This window comes from Wickerhamiella sorbophila (genome assembly GCF_002251995.1).
Source record: "Wickerhamiella sorbophila strain DS02 chromosome Unknown contig1, whole genome shotgun sequence".
NCBI classification, from domain to species: Eukaryota; Fungi; Ascomycota; class Dipodascomycetes; order Dipodascales; family Trichomonascaceae; genus Wickerhamiella; species Wickerhamiella sorbophila.
The window spans coordinates 2,661,275-2,686,646 of record NW_020193984.1 but is presented as its reverse complement, the minus strand read 5'-3'; the positions used below and the strand labels follow the sequence as shown (position 1 = coordinate 2,686,646).

Here is a 25,372-nt window from a genome sequence, read left to right as displayed (position 1 = left end):
CCTCTCGATCCATCTCTTGCTTTCATTAATAAACCAATCTCGATTTTGCTCTTAAAGCGAGTCTGTCCAACTGTCATCACTGCGGAATGCTTACGTTGCGTCCGCCGTGAAATGTCATGTCGTTTCAAAGTTGGGCGGGAGATTAATAGACGAGACATTTTTATGTACTTTTAGCGAAACCCCCATACGTTAAACCCACCACCACAGCTTTCCTGCAAAATCTGGCGAGCCTCTGGCAGCTCCTGTTTGATGTTTTCAATTCGTCGTGACGACGCCGGATGTGTGCTCAGCAGCTCGGGAGCCCACTCGCCTTTGCGCTTCTCCATTGCAAGCATACGCTGCCAGAAGGCGACTGCGGCGTCGGGCTGGAAGCAGGCCTTGGCCATCATCATGACCCCCACCCGGTCTGCTTCGGTTTCCATCTCACGTGACGCAGGCAGTTTCAGGCCCATGCCGATAAGGATATCGCCCAATTGCGCCGAGCCAAACATTGTGTAGAGCGCCAGCGAGATTGCAAGATAAAATGGGCTCTTGGACAAGGACTCTGCGCTGTGGCGGCATACTTGATGTGCGGTTTCATGCGACAACACTGCAGCAAGCCCATTGGCGTCCTGGCAGAGCGGCAACATGCTCTGGAAAACAAACACTTTTCCGCCAGGCAGTACAAATGCGTTGGGCGGGTTGTTTCCTCCGATAACGTGCACCTCCCACTCCGCATCTTGAATGCCGCTGACTGCGATCAGGCGCTTCATAACCTCCCGTACCTGACGCACATCACTATGATTGTCCGGTAGCAGGCTACGGCCAAACTGCATCATGACCTGCTTGTATCCCATGTATCCCACCTGCTTTTCGAGCCACCTGGGACACATCATGAACCGCCACCGGTGCGAGAATGGCACTTGCTCCAGATTGACTGCATAAAACCCGGCCCCCAGTGCTAAGAAGCCAACAAGCGGCTTTCGGTAGGAATTCCAATTGTATCCATAGCCATTGTTTGTAAAGGACTTGTATGTGTAGTTAGAACCGCCCGGACGAAACCCCGACGAGTAAAACCTCCTAAACATGGTCGTTCACTAAACTCTATTTGGTTCGATCTGGTTAGTCATCCCCCGTGCTAATTAAATGGCAAAGGCCCAGATTGGAACGGCGAAATATGTGGCCAACAAGTTAAAAGCAAAAGGGTTACAGCGCCTGAGATGGTACTGTCAGGTCTGCGAAAAGCAGTGCCGAGACGAAAACGGGTTCAAGTGTCACACCCAGTCAGAATCACATGTCAAGAAAATGCTGCAGGCTGGAAGCGATGGCGGGTTCACTATCGACAAGTTCTCGAAACAATTCCAACACGATTTTGTATCCTTACTGCGCATGTCACACGGAGATAAACCAATAGGTGCCAACCGTTTCTACAATGAGTACATTCAAAACAAGGATCATGTTCATATGAATGCCACGCGCTGGTCTTCGCTTGCAGCGTTCTGCCAGAGTCTAGCAAACCAAGGGATTCTAAATGTCGAGGACACCCCGGAGGGCCAGGTTATAGCGTGGATCGACACATCTACTGAAGCTGCGAGCCGAAAGCAGATGATGGAACAAACAGAACGCAACAATGAGCGAAAAGCCGCCGAGCGAGCTCTCGCGCTCCAGATGGCTCGCGCCAAGGCAGCAGCACCTAACGAGCCCAAGGAACCGAAGGAGTTCAAGGAGCACATGCAGACCAGCAAGACCAAAATAGCCTTTTCGTTGAAAACCAAGCCTGCGGCAGGCCCGCGAGCCAACCCCCTACGTAAAAAACTCTAACTATTTATTCTCCACTAAACCTTTGACTTTGGCACACGACCCCGCGGCCCAAAATCAAACGCTCAGTGAGCTGAAAAAGTTCCAAAAATATGTTTAAAGCCTTGACAGCCCTCGTCCGGATGGCTCTGGTAAAAGGCAAGAACCCTGTTCTTTGACGAGGTGCTGAGCTTAGAAAGCTGCCAGCCACTGATCGACGTATATCTGTCTATGTGACCTCTACCCCCGTAATACCCCTTTGTCACATGAAGCCGGATAAGCGACCCCTGCCCATAACGGCTAAAGTTCTCTTTTTATACTCTCCGCACCTCCGGTACACAGCGCCATAGCCCTCCTCAACCTCGGTCAAGACGCTCAATGATACCGCTGTTGACTAGGAGAGACCCCAATTATGACGCTTTAATTAAGGAGCAGGCTAGCGCTCAGGATTACGACGAGTGGCTGGCTGCTTCGGTCAAGCTGGATGAGCTCCTGGGCCTAGATAGATGGAAAAAGCACAATGCAAGCCCATTGTACGATTACGAGCTAGTGAGTCACCGCCTGAACGAGCTGCGTGAAGCCCGGCTCTCTGGCAACATCAAAAAATTACTTTATTTGGTCCGAACAACCCTCTCCCGAAACCTTGGCCGCATGGGTGACCAGGAGCTGTACAAAAAGTGCTACTCAGGTACTAAAACGCTGATCTCGGATTATATATGTGAGTGCGAAGCGGCAATCGAGTCGCTGCTTGAGGCTAACAACCTGGACGATTCCTATCTTGTGCAGACATTACTCCAGACCCGGAAGGCCTTTGGGCGTACAGCACTCGTGCTGTCAGGCGGTGCAACACTAGGACTACTTCATGCCGGGGTTATTTTCGAGCTGCATGAACATAATTTGCTTCCGAAAATTGTCTCTGGATCTAGCGCGGGGTCTATTTTTGCTGCACTGATATGCGTCACCAAGGAGGACGAGTTCGATAAGCTGTGGAACCTCCGAAACCAGGAAATTGCCATTTTCCATAGTGCTGGTATCGAAGAAACAATGTGGCAGCACGTCCAACGTTTCCTGATTGAAGGCACTTGGGTCGACAGTGTCTGGATTGAAACCATGACCAAAGAGCTTTTAGGAGACTATACTTTTCTTGAGGCGTACAACCGTACGGGACGTATTTTGAACGTCACAGTCTCGTCATCAGGTGTTCATGATATGCCACGACTGCTGAATTACCTGACGTCGCCCAATGTTTTGATTTGGTCGGCGGTCTGTGCATCATGCTCTTTGCCACTGGTGTTTTCGTCAAACACCTTGATGGCCAAAAACCCCAGAACCGGTGAGGTGTTCCCTTGGGTGAAAACAACATTTATCGATGGCAGCGTGGACAACGATTTACCGCTGGCTCGCTTGGCAGAAATGTTTGATGTCAACCATTTCATTGCCTGCCAGGTAAACCCGCACATTGCACCCCTTTTGCATTTGTCCCAACATTTCAGCCCGCAAATCCCGAAAAAGAAGCTGGACGATAAAATCAAGCTGGAGGAAAACGACATAGTCAATCAGCACACACTATGGTCCAAAACAAAGAGTATGCTTATTGGCGAGGTGTCACATGCGCTGCAAATGATGAAGCAAGCAGGGATTCTCGAAAAGACAACTTCCTCTTTACTCAATGTTATGGCCCAAGAGTACATTGGAAATATCACCATGCTGCCATCTATCGAGCTAACCGACTTTGCGAACCTGTTGCGAAACCCCACACCCGGCGTTCTGGGGGCTGCAATGCAACGAGGAAGGTTAGCAACTTGGCCCAAACTTGCAATTACTAGAAACCATTGTGCCATTGAGCTCAAACTAGACGAGGCTATTATGCGAGTGCACAGTCGTATGATTTCCAAGAACGCCAACCAGCTCAAGGCAGCTATGAAAATGCATCATCGCAACAGCGAAGAGCTCCTCCACAGTGTTCGATCACATCGTAGCCGCTATTCGCTTGGAACTGTACGCTACTCGCCTTCGACCAATAACGTTGCTTCAATCACTCGGCGAAAGTCGTCGGTGCAAATCCGACCAATGTACTCACCATTGAATCAATCACCGGCTCTATCCCGGACTTCATCGGGATCAAACCTTGTAATGGTAGGCCGTCAAGCAATGACAGCTCCTAACTCGTACTCCTCTTCTTTGGCGACATCACCGAATGGTGCTCGCAAGCCCAGGACCCTGTCCACGGCGGTTGTTGAGGGAAGTACTAATAAATAGATGCTATATTATTTATTTTTTATGCAAATCAGCCAAGCTCTGGTCCTTTTCGCCGAGCGGTAGTAGTTCGTTTTTGGGCTTGAACGAGGTAAGAACGACCGAGCCGTCATCGTCGTAATCCTCTTCATAGCCGGATAAATCAGGGGCTGTTTGGAATAATTGTGGATGCAGCTCCTCAAGCGCTGAAATGCGAGTATGAGAACGGTTCAAGCCCGCAGGGCCGTCCGAAACAGACCCTAGAAGAACACATCGCATCCCTTCCACATACACATTATCATAAGGAACCTCGGCAGATCCAACGTACCATATGTTTTTACGGGACTCTCTCGGAACCTTTTGCCACGCCTTTTGAAACGTTATGGGCAGCGGCTTGAATACACCCTCGCGGGCCATCACTGTACAGAACGGCTTTACACCGACGTATTTCAAAACTGCAGGATACAAAGGTCCCTCGTTTGCCACAAGGCCCCACAGAATGGACTGAGACTCTAGCGTATCGATGAATTGACGCACTGAATCGGGCACCGCATAATTTCGAACTTTGCCCAGCTCGTTAGGCAATGCCGCCAGAAAGTTAGCACGGTCAGAAGACGATTCGAATTGAATTGTATCGGTCACCGACTCTGCTATAGATTTCAGCCAGTCTCGATGCTGTGCAGGCTTGAACTTTGTTGTGGTTTGAAATAAACTCGCTTGAGACTTGACCGACAACGCAGCCTGGTTATAGACAGATTTCAGCAAATCAGCATTTGATTTGCACTGAAACTGCGATGCAAGTCTTGAAATGGTCGCCAAACCGTGCGGGGGAGTCAAAACTGACTCGCTCAAAAACACAAATGGTTTCCCCCAAAAATTTGTCATTTTGTAAAGTATGAGAGATTGTCTTATTGGACTTGTGGGAAAGCCATCAAGTGGTAAGTCGACTACGCTGAATAGCTTAACAGACGCTTCAGCCAAAGTTGGCGCATTCCCCTTCACCACTATCGACCCGAATAAAGCTACTGGTTATGTGCCTATTCCGTGTGCGTGTTCTCGGTTCAATAAGCAAGACTCTTGCAAACCAAACTACGGTTGGTGTACAAATGGGACAAGATTCATCCCAATTACCCTGCTGGACGTAGCCGGACTGGTGCCAGGAGCACACGAGGGACGGGGACTCGGCAATAAGTTCTTGGATGATCTACGACATGCAGATGCCTTGATCCACGTCGTTGACGTTAGTGGTACTACAGACGCCGAGGGTAAGGCAACAAGAGGATACGACCCCACACATGATATTGAATGGCTGCAAGATGAGATTTTCCGGTGGATTCGAGGTAACCTAACCGGTAAATGGGGCTCGATCGCCCGACGACACACGGCGACGAAATCGTCGGTTGTAGATACGCTTGCAAATCAATTCAGCGGCTATGGTGCCACTAAAGAACTTGTGGCTCGAGCAATATCGCTGGCAGAGGTGCAAGCAGCAAAAAAGTTTGAAGTAGAGCCTGGGAAACCGACGCTGCCTGCTCTCGAACATTGGCAGGACGAACACATTGATCTTGTGGTTCGGTGCTTTACAGCCGAAAAGTTCCCCACTGTACTTTCTTTGAATAAGGTTGATCATGCCGATAGCGATGCCAACATTTCGAAAATTGCCCTAAAATACCCAGAGGTCCCCCAGGTGGTATCGTCTGCGATCAGCGAAGTGTTTCTGAAGAAGCTCGTGAAACAAAAATACATCATTTATGAGCCCGGAACGGAATTTGTTGATACTAAAGAGGACCTTCCTGACTCTGATCTGAAAGAGCTGGATGAAAAACTAAAAGCTCGGGTTGAAACGGTTCGCGATCTTGTGCTGTACCGCTTTGGGTCTACTGGGGTCGCCCAGGCTCTGCGAGAAGCAATTGAGGTCCTCAAACTTGTACCAGTTTTCCCGGTCAAAAATATAAACAACTTTGGCGGCAAGTCTGTCTTTCCAGACTGTTTATTAGTGCGCCGTGGAACCACGGTCGGACAAGTGATGCGTAAAATAATGGGCGATGCACCGGTTCTCTGGATAGAAGGGGTTGGCTCAATTAAACTGTCTGAAGACGATGTCGTTAGCGAGGGCAAGAACGATGTCCTTTCGTTCAAAGTTGGTCATTGAGAGGGGGATTTTTTTTTGTTTATATTCGGCCTATTAATACCCGTAGGGTTTATAAAAATAATGCTTTTACGCGATAATACAGCTTTTTTTTGTTTCTGCCTCCTGGGTAGCGCCTTTAGATTTCGCAGACAGAGCGACCCTTGCGGCTTCGGTGAACGCCTCGCGTACACCACGGTCTTTTTTGGCGGAGCACTCTAGATATCGCACAGCACCGACCCGTTTAGCAACAGCAACGCCCTCGTCGTAAGAAATAGTGCGGTCCGGTTGCTGCAACGTGGAACCATCTGCATCTTCCTGGTTTCTGAGATCACACTTCAAAGCCACCAGAACAAGCTTTACGCCCTCGCAATGGTCGATGATTTCAGAGACCCAGCGAGTCTGGGCATTCTCAAGAGAGTCCCTGGAATCGACGGAAAAGCAGAGCATGATACAGTGAGTATCCGAATAAGAAAGGGAGCGCAAGCGGTCGAACTCTTCCTGACCTGCAGTGTCCCACAGCGACAATTCCATAGGTTGGCCATCAATAAAAATATCGTGAACATAATTCTCAAATACAGTGGGTTCGTAAACCTGGGGGAAGTATCCACGGGTGAACATGTTCAGCAGGGAGGTCTTACCACAAGCACCGTCGCCGAGAATTACAATCTTGCGCTTGATGGGCTTGGGATTGGTACCACATGAGATAAAGCGCATTGTTCAGGGAGTTGTGGAATAGTCGACAAGTAACGAGGGTTCCGGGGTGCGTCTGATTGAGGAATGTTCTGTTGCAGTAAGGAACGATGAAACACGAGCCTTTGAGTTATGTCCTGGGAGTTAGAGTTTCCACGCTAGCGGTGCAGATGACCGATTCGATTATACAGCGAAAATTGAAAGGTGGGGCTCGACCTTTGTGTGGTCTGTGTATGTGTTATACAGGTAAGAGCACGTCACGCATTATCATAACTTTACATACTGGGCTTTTTCCTCGACAGATTACCCTAAGCCACATCACGTGACATAACACTGAACGAAGCAAGCTGTTTCCATGTCTGTCTTTGATTGCGGTGCAGCAGGGGGTCCCAGGAGAGCCCCGATCCGGCCGTGAGAGGACCACTGAGCCTGGTGCCGCCAATACAGTCGTCCAGCTGGTCTGCCCATGGCACAGTGAGCAGCCTCTTTTGGCAGGGCGTGGATTGCCGTCTATATTATTGCTCTCTCCAACGACATTGAATAGACATTATAATCACAATATCAGCAATTTTATAGCCCAAGCACCCCATACCCACGTCTACCCAAGTGGTTGTGTTAGATTTTTCAGCTTGAATGGCGTTGATGCATAACGCCAAGAAAGTCGTGATCGCTCATTCTTCGTCCAAGCTAGATGCTCAGGCAATTGATCGATCCGTCGCTTACCACTAGATTTAGAGCCTAGATCCCACGTCATTGCTCAAACAGAACCCCGACTACTCTGCGGCGGTATTTTTCTTCCAAGCCGTAGATGTATCTGAGCATTGAAGTCAAACCTGTTAACGGGTCGAATCAGAGGGGCCAATGCTGGTGGTAGTGGGGGATCTTGCCCGAATTGACCCAAGCTGCTGCAAGGAACAGTCAAATGATGCGAAATTTACCCGTTTTGAACTAATCGGGGCTGCAGGTATCATCAATTGGCTGGCTAGCCTTAAAGTTCGAATCCGCCGTTAAGATTCAAACTGTGTCTCTACCACGACTTTATTTGTGCTTGCTTGAGCTCCATCTCGTACGGATCTGATCATAAACGCTTGTGCTTTGCAGTTGAACAGGTGATCCCAATCTTGCGCTTCTGCCAACCTCTACTGGCACTGGTTTGGACGAAAAGTGTGCTTGTTTTACAAATAAATTTGAAGCTAAAGTCCACCTTCACGTTGCGTGTAGTCCAAGACTGTTGCCTCTATAGCTCGGTATACTCTGCATGACTGATCTCGCCCTCCTATTCAAGAGCTAGCCCAAAGTCCCTATCGCTAGCTCATTGAGTTCACATATTCATGAATGTTATTCAGAAAAGGCCCCTAGGCATCCTTTGACGGCCCGCTTGCTTCAAGCCATTGCCCGCCTGCTTCAAGCTACCGACCTCCTAAATCAACTATATTAGCGCAGAGGTAGTTTCGTCTTTCTCAGCGCCGTGTCACCCTAATTTGCTAGTGGCTACTAAACTATCCAGTCGAATTCGAGTCAACTGTACCATCCGCTTCTCTATGCTCACACCACTGGCCTCGAATGATCTGCACATTTCACTGACTGTCCGAGCCTCGGGTTTCCACCCTAAGCCTAGAAATTTTCATGCATGATGACTTTTCATCGAAGATTTACTCATCGCATAGCCGAAATATATATCACCACTTACTACCCATTGACTTATCTAAATGGCCACGCCTCAAGAAATCAGAAAACCCCGCCCCACCAGCGATGTTATCTCGTCGCCCCATACTTTTGACAGCATGGCGTCGCCTGGCAATTTCCGAGGCCGTCGGGTTTCTATCAACCAACGCCCCGAGAAGGACCTGAAGCCCTTTCAGCATGGCGACATCAAAGTTTTGCTGCTTGAGAACGTCAACAAGACGGCCTTGGACATTCTCGAGAGCCGCGGCTACCAAGTCGAGTTCCACGACTCGTCTCTGCCCGAGGCCGACCTGATTGAGAAAATCAAGAATGTGCATGTCATTGGTATTCGGTCCAAAACCAACCTCACAGAAAAGATCTTGTCTCACGCGCAAAATCTTTTTGCCATTGGCTGCTTCTGCATTGGCACGAACCAAGTCGACCTCGACTATGCTACCAAGCGTGGTATCGCGGTCTTCAACTCGCCGTTCTCCAACTCCCGTTCCGTCGCCGAGCTCGTGATCGGCTACATGGTTGCGCTTGCTCGTCAGTTCGGTGATCGCTCCATTGAAATGCACACCGGTGTCTGGAACAAGGTCTCCAAGGGCTGCTGGGAAATCCGCGGTAAGACCCTGGGTATCGTGGGTTACGGCCACATTGGTACCCAGCTGTCGGTTCTTGCTGAAGCCATGGGCATGAATGTCCTGTACTACGATGTGCTCAACATTATGGCCATGGGTATGGCTCGGCAAGTTGACACTCTCGAGGAACTACTCGGCAACTCAGACTTTATTTCCTTGCATGTGCCTGAACTGGCTGAAACTAAGGGTATGATCTCCACCAAAGAGTTTGATGCCATGCGTAAGGGTGCATACCTCATCAACGCTTCCCGAGGAACTGTTGTTGACATTCCGGCCATGATTGCCGCTCGCAAGGCCGGTAAAATTGCTGGTGTCGCTATTGACGTGTACCCCAACGAGCCCGCCAAGAACGGCCCTGGCTTCAATGACTCTTTGAACGACTGGACTTCTGAGCTGGTGTCTTTGGGAAATGTCATTCTCACCCCTCACATTGGTGGCTCTACCAATGAGGCCCAATCGGCTATTGGTGTCGAGGTTGCCACCGCCCTGCACAAGTACATCACCGAGGGCTCGTCAGTTGCCTCTGTTAACTTCCCCGAGGTCGACCTCCGTCGTCCGTACCAGGAGGAGTCTGGTGCTGTTCGTGTGTTGTACGTGCACCGCAACGTTCCCGGTGTGTTGGCCCAGGTCAACGAGCTGTTTGCCGAACACAACATCGTCAAGCAGTTCTCCGACTCTGAGGGTCAGATTGCCTACCTCATGGCTGATATGTCCAACGTCAGCGAGAGCGAGATCCGGAAGTTGTCGGACGAGCTGGAGCGCCTGAACTTCAACATCCGCACCCGCATGCTCTACTAAGGGAAAAACCTCATGTTCAACCATCTCTTTATATATATATCGGCGCAATCAACTGTGCCGCTTAATCCTCTAATATCTATATTGCTCCGAATTCGGCCCCTGACGATCCGCCCGCGGTGAGTTGGGTCATCAGCATTTGGCCGAACGGTGTACCCGCTACGGTTCTGGCAACGTCTTTAACGTACGAGGGAATGCCCTTTCCGACCAGAAACTCGGCCAGCGAGTCGCTAAAGTCGTTGCAGTTGTTCAGAAACAGATGGTACCGATCTGCCGTCCACTCAGGCTTGACCTCCTCAAGATACTCTTCAATCACGTCTAAAGGAAGCTCGGTTTCGCCCAGATCAATGACCCTATGCGGTGCCCCTAAGTGTGTTGTTCCTGGTGGCACGGAAAAAATGCCCTGGCCAAAGTAAATTTCACGATTGTGGACGACCAGCGACGAATGCCAGACGCCCTCCAGATTCTGTCCTAGGAGCATGGGTGCATAGAGCTTTGCCATCCCTCTCGAAAGATCATATATGTATAGTTTTACACTCGACATGGTGGCGGCATGAACCAAGGTAAGCGACCTGTATTTATATGTGCGTTTGGGTGGCGACTTGGCGACCGCGTCCTGTGATCCTTCACGTATATACTTCGCAGCAATAATTTAGACCAATGCAAGTAAAATAAGACTATAAAGTTGTTGAGTTCATCCCAGACCTCTCGCTACATGTCCACAATCCACGCGTGCGTGAACTTGACTGCTTACATGGCTCTCTCATCACCGATTCTGGCTTTGCTCAACGAGCCAGACTACGGCCTTAAAGAGCACGCGCTGCAGGCGCTAAACAAATCCGTGGACGAAATATGGCCTGAGGTTGCAGACCATCTTGCTCAAATCGAGGAGCTGTTCGAGGACCCGAGCTTCCCCGCCCAAACGCTGGCGGCGCTCGTAGCTTCGAAAGTGTACTACCATTTGGGTGATTTCGACCAGTCGGTTCAGTTTGCTCTTTATGCGGGTGCACACTTGGATATGAGCTCAGGAACTGAGTACACGAACACCATCGTTGCCAAAGCCATTCGTCATTATGTTGACTTACGCCAGCAGCAATACGACCCGCGCGATGCAGACGATACCACCACCATCGATTCGAAGTTGGTTTCGTCCATTGAGGCTCTGTTAGAAAACTGCGTCAAGAGCGGTCAAGTTACCATGGCTCTTGGTGTAGCGTTGGAGGCCCGACGTTTGGACATTGTAGAGGCCATCCTCCGGGAAAAGAATTCCACGGAAATCTTCTACTTTGTTTTCGATTGCTGTACTCGTCTCGTCTCTCACCGCGAGTTCCGCAATAAAGTGCTGTTCTCCCTCCATCAGTTGTTGACCGCAGACAAGGCCACATCTGATTCGACCCTTGTAACCAAAATCATCGTGCAGCTTGACCGGGCTGATCTTGCAATCCAGCTTTTCGAGAGTCTCATCGATACCGACACGCCACTTGCTTATCAGGTTGCATTTGATTTGGTCACCGGGGCTAGCCAACAGCTATTGACAGAGACATCGGTGGCGTTCGAGACCGCTGTTGACCAGCGTAGAGCCAAGCTCGTTAAAATTCTATCTGGCGTGCCAACCTGTGACTACGAGATTACATTCTTGCAGCGCAATAACCACGCCGATATGACTGTACTCAATCGCACAAAAAATGCTTTCGATTCGCGCAACTCGATGTTCCATTCGGCTGTCTCCTTCCAGAGTGCATTCCTTCTTGTGGGAACCACATGCGATACTTTCTTCAGAGAAAATATCGACTGGCTGGGTCGTGCCCAACATTGGACAAAGTTTACTGCTACCGCGGCTTTGGGCGTTATCCACCGGGGTAACCTCACCCAGGGCCGTCGAATCCTCAAACCGTACCTGCCCGGTGGTCAAGGTAGCTCCAGCCATTCCCGTGGTGGTTCACTTTATGGCTTGGGATTGATTTTTGCTGGATTTGGCGCAGAAGTCCTCGAGTACTTGCAAGGCCAGATTATTGGTTCCTCGCTGGACGAGACTCAGGACCGATCGGATGACGAAGATGTGGTTCTTCATGGCGCGTGCTTGGGTGTAGGCCTGGCCGCTATGCGTACCGGTGATATTGATGTATATGAGAACCTTCGTACCGTTCTTTACACTGACTCGGCAATCGCTAGTGAAGCCGCTGGTTTGGCTATGGGCTTGGTTATGCTCGGATCGCAGTCTGAAATGGCTGAAGAAGAAATGCTCCAGTATGCTCATGATACAAAGCACGAGAAAATCATCCGCAGTCTTGCCCTGGGCCTTGCTCTTTTGAACTATGGTAAAGAAGAAGGCTCTGATCCATTGATTGAAAAATTAATGGCAGAACAAGATCCTTTGCTTCGATACGGTGGATGTTTCACCATTGCGTTGGCTTATGCAGGTACCGGTAACAATAAGGCCATCAAGACTTTGCTGCACACTGCCGTCTCCGATGCTAGTGACGACATTCGTCGTGCGGCAGTGATTGGCCTTGGCTTTATTCTACTGCGCAATCCGTCAGCCTTGCCCCGAATGGTTGAGCTGCTCTCTGAATCCCACAATCCTCACGTACGCTACGGCACTACCATGGCCCTGGGTGTTGCATGTGCTGGCACGGCTATGAGTGCTGCCGTGGACGTTCTAGAGCCAATGATGAAGGACCCCGTTGACTTTGTTCGTCAAGGTGCTATGATTGCCCTGGCAATGATTCTGATCCAGCAGACTGATCAGACTCCAAGGGTTAGTGGTCTGCGTGAACAGTTTGCCAATGTCATTGCTGCTAAGCACGAAGATGCGATGGCCAAATTCGGTGCTGCCATCGCTTTGGGTATTATAGATGCTGGTGGATGCAGTACAACTATCTCCCTCGAAAATCCACAAACAGGCAACCTCAATATGAAGGCGGTGGCTGGTCTCGCCGTGTTCTTGCAATACTGGTATTGGTTCCCCCTGGCACACTTCTTGTCGTTGGCGTTCACTCCAACTACTATTGTTTGTGTGGGAGAAGATCTCAAGATTCCAGAATTCAAGTTGGATTGCATGGCTTCTCGATCGTTGTTCGGATACCCTCCCCGGTTGGAGGAAGAAAACTTGAAGGCTCCAGAGCAGCTGCTGACTGCAATCCTCTCTACAACACTCAAGGATAAGCGTCGGGCTAGAGCTCGTGCTCTTGCTAAGGGTGAGAAGGATCCTGAGAATAAAATGGATGTTGACGACGCGCCCAAAGCGAGCAAGGACGCCAAGGAGAAAGAAGCCAAGGAAACCGAGACAAAAGCCGAGACAAAGGCCGAGACAAAGGCCGGTGGTAAAGCCGAGAAAGACCAGGAATCCGAGTCTGGCTCTTATCTTATTGAAAACATGTCTCGTGTTGTCCCTTGGCAGCGCGAGCACATCGAGTTCACGAGCTCTCCGTTTGAGCCTGTCGTAGAGCATCAACGCTCCGGTGTGATTGTAGTTCGCCAAACGAAACCGGGTGACTACAAAGTAATCAAAACTCTCCGTCAAGCTTCGAATATTGAGGATGAGACTGAAGAGGCGCCCCTCCCCAGACCTTTCATGCTACCTGTCGAATAAACTGCTTGTAGATCGATACATATATAAACAACAAAAGTTCTACTTGAACCTGCGCAAAGCAGCGCCCGTCTCTTTTTCTAACTCCAGGCCATGAGCAAGACGACGCTCTTTTTCACGAGCCTTCTTTTCGTGTTCCAAAGCAGACTGCAGACGCACTTTACGCTCATCCAAAACGTTCTTGGTTTTCTTGCGCAGCAAACGTCGGATTGCCGAATTCTTACCTCTGACATTTGTGCGAGGTTTAAGCATATCCTGCTCCTTCTGAGCCGCGGCTTCCTGAGCTGCTTGAGCTTGCGCAGCACTGAGCCGCTCTGCAGCTGAACGACGATCAACGTTACCAATATCACCAGGGTCCAAGCTGATCATATCAGGCTGCAGCTTCTCCAGCAAGCTTCGGACCTCTGTCTCGCGGCGACCTGCCCGGGTGGCATACATGAAGGGATTGGACTCCATGGAATCAATGTTGGCTTCACCAGCGCCAGGAATCACCAAACTGCTGAACCCGGAAGAATGGCCGACACCAAGGATATCCTCAAATGGCGCAAACCGAACTCTTTCAGTCTGCTCGCCTGCTAGCAAATGGTTCATATATGGCGCAGACACCTTGGGGCCTGTGCGAGTCAGAACATCCTTCCATACTTGAACATGGGGCCCCCAACCGACCGCAAGAAGGCCAGTATCTGAGATATCCAGAGACGATGCAGGTGTAGGTGAATAATAAGATTCCAAAGTCTTGAAGTTGCGAATATCCCAGATCTTGACAGATCGATCTGATCCGGCCACCGCCATATAGTTACCAGACCGGTCAATCGCCAGCGATCGAACCGGCCCGCGGCATGAAAGCAGTTTGACCAGAGGGGTTTGCATACTGGGTGCCCAAAGTGTCACCGTACCGTTATTATGACCGGCATGAATCACTGCGTTCGCGCGGTTTTGCGTTAGTGCAGCAGTGGGGCCCAGTTTTGTTCGTATCTCAGATACAAGCTGACCAGTAGAAACATCCTGGTACTTGATAAATCCAGTATTACCTGCCGACACCATCAGATAGTGATATGGTAGATATTCTAAATGGGTGGCTTCGATATGGTGTTTCAATTTGTGGACTTCGGTTCCAGTCGAATCATAGATGTAAGTGTACTTTTTCTGAGCAGCAGCGAAAAACTGATTATCATTCTGCAAATACTTTACCGCATGCACTGTCTCGTTCACATGCAGCTCACACTCCAAACTACCATCTTTCCAGTTGAATGAAGCCATATGCCCTTTTCGACCTCCGAGCAGCAGATAATTACCGGTTCGCGAATAGTCACATTGGTACGGACCAAACAGGTCCAGCGATAAATTGAATTGTTTGGCTTGGGTCGATTTGTCCACACTTTCAGCAATCTCCCGTTGAGTAACTTTGAAAGTACGTTCCATCTCATTCTCAGGCTCGAGAAAGCCGGTGCTCTCCAGGAACAGTTCCTCAGTTCCAGCGGCCTGCTCAGCAGCTCGTCGGAACTGATCGTTCGTGCGATCCATATAAGCCCGTAGCTTGCGATCTTTTGTTTTAATTTTACGATCCTTGCTGCGCTTATATTTTTCCATTTCAACAATGATTCAAGACGAGAATATTGGGATCTGAAAAAAAAAAAATTATGTGAGCACATAGTCATCTTGTAGCCCCAAATGGTACTAGTGACAGCTGCTTGGTGGAAGGTTCGTGCGTTTGATAAAAATATAACAGTTCTGGGGTCACACCTACCTATTTAGGTCATTAGTTTATTTTTACTTGAATTTATTTTTAGAGCAACCTCGGTGGTTTGCCGAAGTGTTACAGGGATGTGAGATTTTCGTTAGATGCTGAATCGCTCAGCTTTATCCAGCTCCAATATAAATGAACTCATAGGCACATGTTTAGATATACAACGAAGAGAGGTCTTTTTTCCTTCGGTGCATGGGCCAGCTTGTTCTCGTGCATGTGACGACAAAAATAAACTAGACTAAACTAAGCTGGTAGGCGAAAACAACATGATATATCAATACTGGTGTTGTTTAAACATAGATATATACCACAATTGATTGCGATAATTATCTTGATCTCGAAGTAAATGTGCTTATCACTGCTATTATGTGGTATTCTATTTAAAGTTTACTATGCAATGTTTTAAACACCTCACATATATAAGGCCTGTAAATTTCTTGCACTATAGAATAATGCATTTCTACAAGAGTTTGCTTCTTTTAATCTTAGCTGGAGACGGTGTTGAGGCCTTGGGCGGAATTGACCTTGTTAGATTAGTGGCACCTGGGTCTCAGCCACCAGTTATCTTTGTGGCAGAAACAGGTTTACCAGACGATGGTTCAGGTATTGCGAATATAACACCTTACGCCGATACCACGGATGATGCTAATAGTGCGGATACCGCGACCCCGAGTGCCACGGATATCGCGAGCGACTCTCCGAGTGCTGCGGATACCGCGACTGATTCTTCGAGTTCAGCGGACATCGCAACCCCGAGTACCACGGATACTGCAAGCGAATCTCCCAGTGCCATGGATGCCGCGACTGATTCTTCAAGTGCTACGGACACCGCAACCGACTCCTCGAGTTCCACTGCGACCGCAACTGATTCCTCGAGTACAATGGATACTGCGACCGGTTCCGCAAGCACCACTGATATCGCGACGGATTCTGCGAGCACCGCTGATACCGCGACCGGTTCCGCTAGCAGTACAGATAGCGCGACTGATTCCTCGAGTACGACCGATAGCGTGACAGGGTCTTCGAGTGTTACGGATACTGCGCCCGGTTCCTCGAGTAGCACGGATACCGCGACCGTCTCCTCGGACACTGCCGCTGATGATTTCGCCAACACTGCCGACGGTAATTCGACGAACTCCGCCAGCGGCGAGGCATCCAACACTGCCATTAGTGGACTTACGAACGTCACCAGCAGTGATACAATTAGTCCTGCCAGTCCTGGTGCGACCAACACCCTCGGTGGTGAATTAACCACCGCTATCAGCGATAATTCGACCAACACCCTCAGTGGTGAATTACCCACCCCTCTCAGCGATAATTCGACCAACACTATCAGTGAATCTGCCAGCCCCAACAGTGGTGGTTTGACGAATGTTACAGCAACCAATACTGGTGGTAGTGTATTGACTGAAGTTACAGGCAACGCAACATTAAGTTCAGCAACTATGCCAGGTAATGGTTCAGCGCCAACTATGAACGTATCGAACTCAGGTGTAGCTCCGAGCTCAATGGTGAATGGTACTGCGACGTATAACCCGGATGTCGGCGTGACAGTTACATCAATTGTTACTGAATTGACTACTTACTGCCCTGGGCCAACGCAGTTCGTCCAGAATTCTAAGACCTACTCGTGCGACGGCCCATCAACCTTTACCATTACTGACTGCCCCTGCTCCCTGACCACAGTTATACCCGCAAGCAAAACATGCACCCAGCTTGTAAAAACGCTCACTACGTACTGCTCTGAGCCCACAACGTTTGTACAGAACAGCAAGTCATACACTGTGACTGCGCCGACCATTCTGACCATTACTGACTGCCCTTGCACATCTGTTGGTCCAGCTGGTGGAGCTTTGACGAGTAACATTGTATCTACTTTGACTACGGTGTGCCCATCTGCTACGACTATTGTCACTAATGGGGGTACGTATACAGCGAGCGGCCCAACCACCCTTACGATTACCGACTGCCCCTGTACACAAGTTCAAACATTAATTGGAGACTGTTCGCGGGTGCCCTGTGCTAATTTGGGTGGTCCTACACCTAGTGTGAGTGCTGAGCAAGCGACTTCACAGGGCCCCGTATCTGCAAACGGGAGCAACCTGGTCAAAGCTGGTCTTGGAAGCCTCCTTGCACTTGCAGCTGTTTTGCTACTTTAATTACTCCACTGCCCTCAACGTACATGGGTGCAACATATGCTAAATCTATCTTTAATAATAAATACATTCATTAAGTGTCCGGATACTGACGCACCTGCCAATATCTCAAGGTAAAGTCATCACCGACACTCATCAATGAATCGGTATTCGGCTGCCAGGTGATACTCGTACATTCTCTGCGGTGTCCCTTGAGAAGTACCGCGGTGCATGACACGTCGTATCCGTTGACTATTGCCTTTTTGCTGGGGCATACGAACAATGTGATACCGTTCTCCCCGCTGCAAGCCAGGTAGTTCCCTTCTAGACTCGAGCTCTTGATAAACTCTACCCGACTGTAAGAGCTGGTGGGCTTCAAGTGGGCCGAACTCAGCTCGGAAACGTGGCCATTCAGCGATGATGCGAACAGCCCCCCGCCTCGACGAAGTGCCCACAAGTGTCCTGAATCGTCCATGACCATAGAAGCGATACCTGCCCGCTTGATTTGAGGCGTCTGATTGAGACACTTGCGTGCGTGTCGTAAATCCCACACCTTGACAATGTCCGAGCCACTACTTGCAGTGGCCAATAAGTTATCATCCATCCAAGCAATAGCACTGATTTGTGCGCTTGTGTATTTATCAGCGCGATGGGCGTTCATGATTTTGCGGAGCGGCTGCTGGGTGCGAATGTCCATGAAATAAACATTGCCGGACTGAGTTCCCGTCGCGAAGATGCTAGAACTCGCTGGCGAGTATCGCACTTGCCTGAACCCCACGTCATCATCCGGGTTGAAATTCTGAGCGACTTGACTAGTGTTGATATCGTAAATTGCAATTCCGACCTCCGATCCGCAAAGCAAAGTGGAGTCGTCGGCAGCTACGCTCAGATCGCGAATGGCTGATCCGGGCACAACGCTTTTTTCGTCAAGCAGCAATCCCTCACAGCCCTTCTGCGCATTCATGACTGCCATTTTACCGTTCTGGAAACCGACCAAATTTCTTGGAACTGAGTTCAGACCAGTGACCACGAACGGCACCTGCGTCAGTGAAACTTGTTGTGTTTGGGCCATTTTACGGCCTTCGTACTGATAGAATACCTCCTTTGGAGCATACTTGCCTTGCAACAGGAGATTTTTGGCAGTAAAGGCCGAGGGTAAAGGCTTTTGCTTGCGTAGTGGCGACCCAGCACTCGAGGGTTGAGACGCGCTCAGCTTTTGACGTTTGGCATTCGGCACATTCAGGTTGAGCGGTTCCAGTGGTGAGCTACTTGGCTGTTCACCATAGCATGTCATTCCTCTCTCAGAAGCCGTTGGAGCGGGTGGAACACGAATCAACCACCGGTCCAAATTGTTCATGTAGTTAAATTACACTGATGAGTACGCGACGCGAATATCCTTGGGTGATTTGATGACTAAGAGCTTATATGCACACCCACACACAAGATTTCGCTTTCGAAGGCTTCGCTCAGGGCGCTGCATTCAGGGCAAGATTGCATTAGCGGGTGTGAGATGAAAAAAAAACCTGCCCGAAGGCGACCCGGACACGACCATCTTTTGCAAACGTGTCTCGTATTCCCGATTCTCCGGCACTACTCTGCTGGGCCTGTTGACCCAGTGATATGCAAACCCGCCTAGCCCTATCAGCTGCGCATCGCTTCGCCTCGGGCTTGTGTATGCAGAGCCTTATCTTGTGTCCTTAGTCACTTGCAGCGCTCTGGAGACCTCTAAAAACATGTCTGATAACCCGGATCCTGCAAATTCCGAGCGGCAAGAAGATTTACAACATAGCGCTAGTCGGCCTATTCAGCCTAGAAGACGGTCGTTGGTAATAAACACTCACGCAGGGTCAGTAGTTGGTTCCCTTGGGCGTCAGGGATTCGCAGACACTTTTGGGCTCCAAGCAACCCCGCTCAAGATTGTTGTCAACATTGACGGGCCCGGAGAACGTTGCGCAGTTGAAGACGGTGATGGTGGTATAATTGATACTGCCCTGGGCTCATCAGCCGAAAGAGTTTTGCAAGAACGTGAAGATTTACTCCGAGACAACGGGGTGAATATGAGCTACGGTACCTCGAGCCTCCATACAGAAGCCGCTGCTATTGAGTCTGCGTGGGAGCAAGCAGTTGCTCAAGGAAAGATCAGCACCAAAGTTCGGAGGGAGTTTTACGTTCTTGTCAAGAATGCCGCACCCTTGGCAATCACGTTCTTCCTTCAGTATTCATTGACGGTTGCTTCAATCTTTAGCGTTGGGCATTTGGGGAAAGACGAGCTTGGTGCAGTCTCCCTAGCGGCAATGACCGGAAGTATCACAGGTTTCGCTATGATTCAGGGCATAGCAACCTGCCTGGACACACTATGTCCCCAATCATATGGCGCTGGTCGCTTTGATCTCGTTGGAGTGTATACGCAGAAATGTGTTGCAATGACGCTTATTTGCCTGCTACCAGTTTTTATCGTCTGGTTCAAGGCTGACGTTGTTCTTTCTTTTATTTTACCCGAGGGCGAGGAGTACTTGATTAGCCTTGCTGCTCGTTATTTGCGTATTCTAACTATCGGTATGCCACCGTACGTTGTTTTCGAGTGTGGAAAGAGGTTTTTGCAGGCTCAAGGAATTTTCCACGCTTCTACAGTGGTCATTGTGATCTGTGCCCCATGTAATGTATTCTTGAACTACTTCCTGGTGTGGAACCCAACATGGGGCATTGGCTACGTAGGAGCCCCTCTAGCGGTTGCAATCACTAACTGGCTTATGATGATACTGATGATCCTGTACGTTGTTTTTATTGATGGCAAAAAGTGTTGGAACGGCTTCGAGAGGAGCATTTTCTCCGACTGGGGCCCTATTTTCCGGCTGGCCATCCCTGGTGTTGTTATGCTTGAAGCAGAATTCATGGCTTTCGAGATCTTGACTCTGGCTTCGTCTCATTTGGGCACCGTCAATCTCGCTGCCCAGACTATTTTATCCACGATCACGACATTGGCATATGAAGTGCCCTTTGCATTGGCCGTGGCAACCTCAACTCGCATCGCCAACTTTATTGGCGCCCGCCTCATAAAACCCGCTATTTTGACCGCCAAAGTCGCGGTTGTAATGGCTGGTGGTTTGGCAACGTTCGACGCCTTGATGCTGTACACTTTCCGGTACCCTATTTCAGGTTTGTTTTCCAATGACCAGGAGGTTGTTGAAGCCGCGGCCACTGCATTTGCCAGCTGCTCATTTATGCTTGTTCTCGACGGCTTGTATGGTGTTTTAGGTGGAATTCTGCGTGGACAGGGCCGGCAGTACATTGGCGGCTACGTAAATCTATTTGCATATTACGGCGTTGGAGTCCCCATGGCTTTGCTACTCGCCTTCAAATTCGAATACGGCCTCAGTGGTCTTTGGGTTGGAATTAGCACGGGTGTGTCATCCGCTGTCTTGATCTTGGCGTATAACATTCGTTATACCAATTGGCATTCGGTCGTTAAGCAGGCTGAAGAAGCAACTTCATAATGTATGAAATGTCTATATCATCAATCGTCTTAATCCCCCAATGAGCCAGTTTTCTTGTTCGTCGTTCCATGTCGTTAGCAGAAGGCGTTTATTGGTTGCTGGACAAACAGGCTTTTTGGATCTGTCACCAGACTGCAGGTGGTTGAAAATGCACTTGTAACAGTAGATAACACCTGTCTCGAGCACTGCAGGGTTCTCAATTTCTGCTCTTTTGCAAATGGGGCATCCTTTCAAGCCCAGTGGTGGTATGCCTGTAGATGGGGGGTCAAGTTTAGGGCCGAGCTGGTTCAATTTGCTCGCAAAATTACTTGAATTCCACCATTCGAAAAATTTGACAAAGAACAACGCAGAAGGAAGAGCATAGCTGAAAGTTGAAAGGACGAGCCCTGAGAGATACTGCGTCGTCAAATACTCCCTCCAGTCCTTGACCTCGGCATCCAGTGAGTTCAGTTGATGGTCGAACGAAGAAAGGCGGGAGTACTGGAAATTCACCAAATAGTCCACTAGCGATGTAGCCTTTGTTCGATGGAATAGGTAGCCCAGCAAAAACAGAATAGTAGATGTTGACTCTACCATGCAGTAGCGCGGATACCACTTGTGTAAGAGATAGTCGTAGTGATATCGTATTTTGGCCCGTAAAGGAGCGTCATCCGCCGGCCTGTCTTCCTCAATCGATTTGAAACTGTACTTTCCTTTCAAAATGTCGTACCGTGCCTCACATTTCTCTCGCAAATACGGAACCACTACCACAAAAAATAGACACAGCCAGCGCTGTTTCGCAGTGAGCCGCCGTTCCTTTTCCACAATATTCGGCGTGGCTTTGCGGCTATTGAGCGCAGAATATCCAAGAATATTCGTGCGCTTGAGACCATAGAACTTTTCCGTAAACGTAGCATTCCAGTGCTTGAGGTGGTAATGCTCCACAAGACCCATGGCTACCAAATAGATCTCGTCAAACCTGTTGGCAATGCGCAGGAGGTAGGCCGGGTTGCATTCGGCATAATGAACAATAATGTGCCGAATACTGGGATAAATAAGATCTTGCAGCTGCTTTGCACTCAGGATCTCGAATACTGTGGGGATATCCGGGTCCAAAGTCGCCGCATTAAGCGAGCTGTAGTAGTCCATTAGTCAAGAGGCAGGTTTCCCCACATTTCGGATTATGAGTTAAATAATTTAGAATTTATCGGCATTCTGCAGGAGTTTTTTGTCACAGTTTAGAATGACGGCGGCAAGAACTTCTGTAATAACTCCGACCTCGGTGTGTTCGGACTCTTGCGTGTGAAGCACGTCGTTTTCTCTAACAAGCAAGTCGACTGCGGTAACGATTTTTGCAACAACTCCCTGGTCGACATTGTCGCAGTCTAAAGCTTTTTGTAAGTAGTCACGTAAAACAACCAGGCGCTCATGCAGCAGAATCATAGCATTGGTTTGTTTCGCCAATTGGTCGGAAACGGCTCCTTTGGACTTCGAGCGCATTGTCATGACATCATTAACAGCCGTTTCTTCAGGCCTGTCGAGGCTGAACTCGACCGGGATTTCAATGATTCCTGCTTCACCAAGTTTGAATGCTCTGACCGGAAACTCCGTACTATCCTGGGGTATAGGCACAGAGAACGTACACAACAGTGGATTAGGGACGACCGACTCAACCTGTGCGTGGATGCTATAAACCCACGAATCCATATTCTCGGCACCCATTTCAGTTCTGAACCAGCCTAAAAGTTGCATTGCTGGATTGGTTGTTTTCAGCAGCCCGTCTTTGTCAATCAAGAACTTTGTATCAATGCCACTACCCTCTCGCCTTACCTCGAACGCATACCAGATTTCTATAAAATCATTAACAACTGTTCCATACAGTCCACCAATAACTGGTGTAGTGTCTTGACGTAGCTGGGCACGTGTACATAGCTCGCAAACACTCAATAATGCAATTGGATGCACGCCAGCTGAAGGCATGGTAAGTCAGCAGCTCAGTAGTGCCTAGACAGATCTTGAAGAATCTCACTCATAGTTTAAAACAGCGTAGTCAACAGGGGAGCTTTTTAGGTTTATCTTTTTTTAACAATCATTTCAGAACCCATAGGGTGTTAATTCTATCTAGCTTTTGGTTAATTAAAATCCCAGCGCAAAGCACCTTTCCGTTTGTGAACCTCGCTCGACCCAGTATTTCACTGCAGCCCGCGAAAAAAAAAATTACATCATCATGAGCGACAGTGAAATCGATGATATCGAAAGGTTTCAAACAGAAAGAGACCGAGCACTCTATGAAAAAGCCGGTCTCAATAATGAGGATAACTCAGAGTTCGAGTTCAGTGACGAAGAGGTAATGGGTATTGAAAGCGGCGAGGATGGCGATCAATCCGAGTACTATGAGCAGGGAAAATCCGCTCGAGCCGAATCAACTGGCTGGGGCGCCTCACGCAATAATTATTATGGTGGTGACGACTACCAAGAAGATGAAGAAGCCTTGGAAGATGAGGAGGAAGAGGCATTGCGTATGCAACAGGCTCAAATGGAGGAAATGGACGAGGGTGATTTTTACGACGAGGATGACATGGAAGGGTGGAAAAAGACCGCAGTCTCTACAGAAATCGAAGTGGAAGAGCTTCCACAAGAAACTAGCAATATGAGTGCCGCTGAGCGTTTCGCATTTATCCAGAGCACTTATCCGGAGGTTCTGCTGTTATCCAAAGAGCTACAGAAATGCAAAGAAGCTGCAAAAGACCTCGAGTCCGAGGAGGGTGAACTTGCTGAGTTCCAAAAAGTTGCGCTTAATAGTTACATGGGCATGATATACTCTTATTTTGCTCTGTTCACCAGCAAAGTGGCGGACGGCCCAGTCGACTTGAAAGAGCATCCGGTTATGGAGGGCATTCTGAAAGCCCGCGAGCTTTGGCGGGTTGCCATAGCAGCTGAAGAGCCTATGGAGGAGCTTCAAGAGGAGCCAGAAGATATCTCTGCTGATTCCGAAGAAGCTCTTTCTGAGATCGAATCGGACGTTGAATCTGAAATCTCCAATTCAGACTTCGCCTCCTTTGAGTCTGAGCAGGACGAAGACGAAGATGATTTCACTATCAAGCTGCCCAAAATTAGCCGCAAAAATGCCAAAATTGCTGATTATGATGAAGCTGCAGATTCTATCGAGCAGCAGGCACGTGCCAAGAATAAGCAAAGCCTACGCTTCTATACATCACAGATCGATAAGCGTTCCGCCGTCAAGGAAGACAAATTCCAGGGTGATCTTGATCTGCCCTACAAGGAGCGTGCGTTCGAGCGTCGTCAACGTTTATTGGAGGAAGCTAGACAGCGTGGCCAGCAGACCCAAGACCGTCTTGGTGAGTCTGAGGACGATGCAGAAGACACCGAGGAGAACCATAACCCTCTTTATGCAGAAACCAAAGCTGAGCGTGAAAAGAAGAAGCGCTTTAAGGTGGAGCGTCATGCTGAAGCTGTTGCTGCGGCGAAGCAGGGCCGCTTAGAAGAATACCTCGGCGAGAACCCGAATGTGGACAAGCGGGCCATCAACTACCAGATCCAGAAGAACAAAGGTCTCACGCCAAAGCGCAAGAAGGAGAACCGCAACGCCCGTGTTAAGAAGCGGGTTCGTTTCGCAGCTGCGCAGAAGAAGCTCAAGAGTGTTCGTCGGGTATACCAGGAACCCAGCGGCCCTTACGGGGGCGAGATGTCTGGTATCAAAAAGAATCTCGTTCACAGTACCAAGTTTGGTGGTTAAAGCTCTATATGTTATTCTTGTGTATATCCAGTACCTTAGTTCTTTTTTATTGAGTATAGATGTGAGCGACAAATTGTCTCAGTCCTAAACGTGTGGTTGAGAGCGGCAGCTAATGCGTCAGCGATTGCAGCATGTGTGAGCCCAGCTGAAAGAGACTAAACGTTTTCAAATACTCTCACAGCAGTTCATAGATAGACTGTATGCTGGTCTGGTGGTGGTGTGTTCTTGCCGCTATAAATTTCCTAAAGCCAGAGCGGAAATACTCGCTGGTAGAGCCATATCTATAATTAAGAATGTATGAGCCACGGCAGATGAATAAGTGGGTTCTTCTTGCTCCGCAGTCAATTTTAACGGTGCATCGCATGTGTTACAAGTGAGGTGAATAAACAAGTACCTTAAAACCTTAAGAAAAGTACCTCGCGGATCGAGCCAGTTTTGGCCATTTATCTGAGCAAAGACATATTTTTTTGCGCGCAGATCACTGTCACACCTAATGATTCAAAGCGCACACTAAGCTATGCAAGTGCTGCAGGTTCTAATGTATATGCCACCAGAAAATTGGGGCAAAGAAGTCATAAGATTTTTCTGAAACATACCCCTACTATAGTTTGGCACCCCAAACTGCCAAGCGGCTTATTGTAATCCGGAAAAAGAATTGTTGTTGTAAAGTCATAACCATCACAACACTAACTTGTCTCACCAACGCGACTTTTGGCTAGTGCGCAAAACTTACAAGTT

At 49.1% G+C, this 25,372-nt stretch overlaps 16 protein-coding genes across 16 annotated transcripts; 8 read left to right on the top strand and 8 right to left on the bottom strand.

The window, feature by feature from the left end:
- Positions 1-170: 170 nt before the first annotated feature.
- On the bottom strand, positions 171-1,067 carry B9G98_01676 (Mitochondrial metalloendopeptidase OMA1; the record flags this gene model as incomplete). The annotated part of the gene is made up of 1 exon (XM_024808234.1): positions 171-1,067. One exon carries the CDS (start codon positions 1,065-1,067, stop codon positions 171-173), a length of 897 nt encoding a protein of 298 aa, XP_024664002.1.
- A 58-nt stretch (positions 1,068-1,125) lies between these two features.
- On the top strand, positions 1,126-1,800 carry B9G98_01675 (KIN17-like protein; the record flags this gene model as incomplete). Its single annotated transcript, XM_024808233.1, has 1 exon — positions 1,126-1,800. One exon carries the CDS (start codon positions 1,126-1,128, stop codon positions 1,798-1,800), a length of 675 nt encoding a protein of 224 aa, XP_024664001.1.
- Positions 1,801-2,154: 354 nt separating this feature from the next.
- Positions 2,155-4,035, top strand: B9G98_01674 (Lipase 4; the record flags this gene model as incomplete). Its single annotated transcript, XM_024808232.1, has 1 exon — positions 2,155-4,035. One exon carries the CDS (start codon positions 2,155-2,157, stop codon positions 4,033-4,035), a length of 1,881 nt encoding a protein of 626 aa, XP_024664000.1.
- A 12-nt stretch (positions 4,036-4,047) lies between these two features.
- On the bottom strand, positions 4,048-4,896 carry B9G98_01673 (hypothetical protein; the record flags this gene model as incomplete). The annotated part of the gene is made up of 1 exon (XM_024808231.1): positions 4,048-4,896. The coding sequence occupies one exon, from the start codon at positions 4,894-4,896 to the stop codon at positions 4,048-4,050; it is 849 nt and encodes a 282-aa protein (XP_024663999.1).
- A 146-nt stretch (positions 4,897-5,042) lies between these two features.
- On the top strand, positions 5,043-6,163 carry B9G98_01672 (hypothetical protein; the record flags this gene model as incomplete). Its single annotated transcript, XM_024808230.1, has 2 exons — positions 5,043-5,055; positions 5,157-6,163. 2 exons carry the CDS (start codon positions 5,043-5,045, stop codon positions 6,161-6,163), a joined length of 1,020 nt encoding a protein of 339 aa, XP_024663998.1.
- Positions 6,164-6,229: 66 nt separating this feature from the next.
- Positions 6,230-6,856, bottom strand: B9G98_01671 (GTP-binding protein RHO3; the record flags this gene model as incomplete). The annotated part of the gene is made up of 1 exon (XM_024808229.1): positions 6,230-6,856. One exon carries the CDS (start codon positions 6,854-6,856, stop codon positions 6,230-6,232), a length of 627 nt encoding a protein of 208 aa, XP_024663997.1.
- A 1,685-nt stretch (positions 6,857-8,541) lies between these two features.
- On the top strand, positions 8,542-9,936 carry B9G98_01670 (D-3-phosphoglycerate dehydrogenase 2; the record flags this gene model as incomplete). The annotated part of the gene is made up of 1 exon (XM_024808228.1): positions 8,542-9,936. One exon carries the CDS (start codon positions 8,542-8,544, stop codon positions 9,934-9,936), a length of 1,395 nt encoding a protein of 464 aa, XP_024663996.1.
- A 76-nt stretch (positions 9,937-10,012) lies between these two features.
- Positions 10,013-10,477, bottom strand: B9G98_01669 (Desumoylating isopeptidase 1; the record flags this gene model as incomplete). Its single annotated transcript, XM_024808227.1, has 1 exon — positions 10,013-10,477. One exon carries the CDS (start codon positions 10,475-10,477, stop codon positions 10,013-10,015), a length of 465 nt encoding a protein of 154 aa, XP_024663995.1.
- A 171-nt stretch (positions 10,478-10,648) lies between these two features.
- B9G98_01668 (26S proteasome regulatory subunit RPN2) lies at positions 10,649-13,525 on the top strand (the record flags this gene model as incomplete). The annotated part of the gene is made up of 1 exon (XM_024808226.1): positions 10,649-13,525. One exon carries the CDS (start codon positions 10,649-10,651, stop codon positions 13,523-13,525), a length of 2,877 nt encoding a protein of 958 aa, XP_024663994.1.
- A 39-nt stretch (positions 13,526-13,564) lies between these two features.
- Positions 13,565-15,112, bottom strand: B9G98_01667 (U3 small nucleolar RNA-associated protein 7; the record flags this gene model as incomplete). The annotated part of the gene is made up of 1 exon (XM_024808225.1): positions 13,565-15,112. The coding sequence occupies one exon, from the start codon at positions 15,110-15,112 to the stop codon at positions 13,565-13,567; it is 1,548 nt and encodes a 515-aa protein (XP_024663993.1).
- Positions 15,113-15,721: 609 nt separating this feature from the next.
- Positions 15,722-17,428, top strand: B9G98_01666 (hypothetical protein; the record flags this gene model as incomplete). Its single annotated transcript, XM_024808224.1, has 1 exon — positions 15,722-17,428. One exon carries the CDS (start codon positions 15,722-15,724, stop codon positions 17,426-17,428), a length of 1,707 nt encoding a protein of 568 aa, XP_024663992.1.
- A 70-nt stretch (positions 17,429-17,498) lies between these two features.
- B9G98_01665 (Denticleless) lies at positions 17,499-18,761 on the bottom strand (the record flags this gene model as incomplete). The annotated part of the gene is made up of 1 exon (XM_024808223.1): positions 17,499-18,761. One exon carries the CDS (start codon positions 18,759-18,761, stop codon positions 17,499-17,501), a length of 1,263 nt encoding a protein of 420 aa, XP_024663991.1.
- Positions 18,762-19,137: 376 nt separating this feature from the next.
- B9G98_01664 (Ethionine resistance-conferring protein 1) lies at positions 19,138-20,898 on the top strand (the record flags this gene model as incomplete). The annotated part of the gene is made up of 1 exon (XM_024808222.1): positions 19,138-20,898. One exon carries the CDS (start codon positions 19,138-19,140, stop codon positions 20,896-20,898), a length of 1,761 nt encoding a protein of 586 aa, XP_024663990.1.
- Positions 20,899-20,910: 12 nt separating this feature from the next.
- On the bottom strand, positions 20,911-22,026 carry B9G98_01663 (Peroxisome assembly protein 12; the record flags this gene model as incomplete). Its single annotated transcript, XM_024808221.1, has 1 exon — positions 20,911-22,026. One exon carries the CDS (start codon positions 22,024-22,026, stop codon positions 20,911-20,913), a length of 1,116 nt encoding a protein of 371 aa, XP_024663989.1.
- A 48-nt stretch (positions 22,027-22,074) lies between these two features.
- On the bottom strand, positions 22,075-22,857 carry B9G98_01662 (COP9 signalosome complex subunit 6; the record flags this gene model as incomplete). The annotated part of the gene is made up of 1 exon (XM_024808220.1): positions 22,075-22,857. One exon carries the CDS (start codon positions 22,855-22,857, stop codon positions 22,075-22,077), a length of 783 nt encoding a protein of 260 aa, XP_024663988.1.
- A 247-nt stretch (positions 22,858-23,104) lies between these two features.
- On the top strand, positions 23,105-24,634 carry B9G98_01661 (Something about silencing protein 10; the record flags this gene model as incomplete). Its single annotated transcript, XM_024808219.1, has 1 exon — positions 23,105-24,634. The coding sequence occupies one exon, from the start codon at positions 23,105-23,107 to the stop codon at positions 24,632-24,634; it is 1,530 nt and encodes a 509-aa protein (XP_024663987.1).
- Positions 24,635-25,372: the final 738 nt, after the last annotated feature.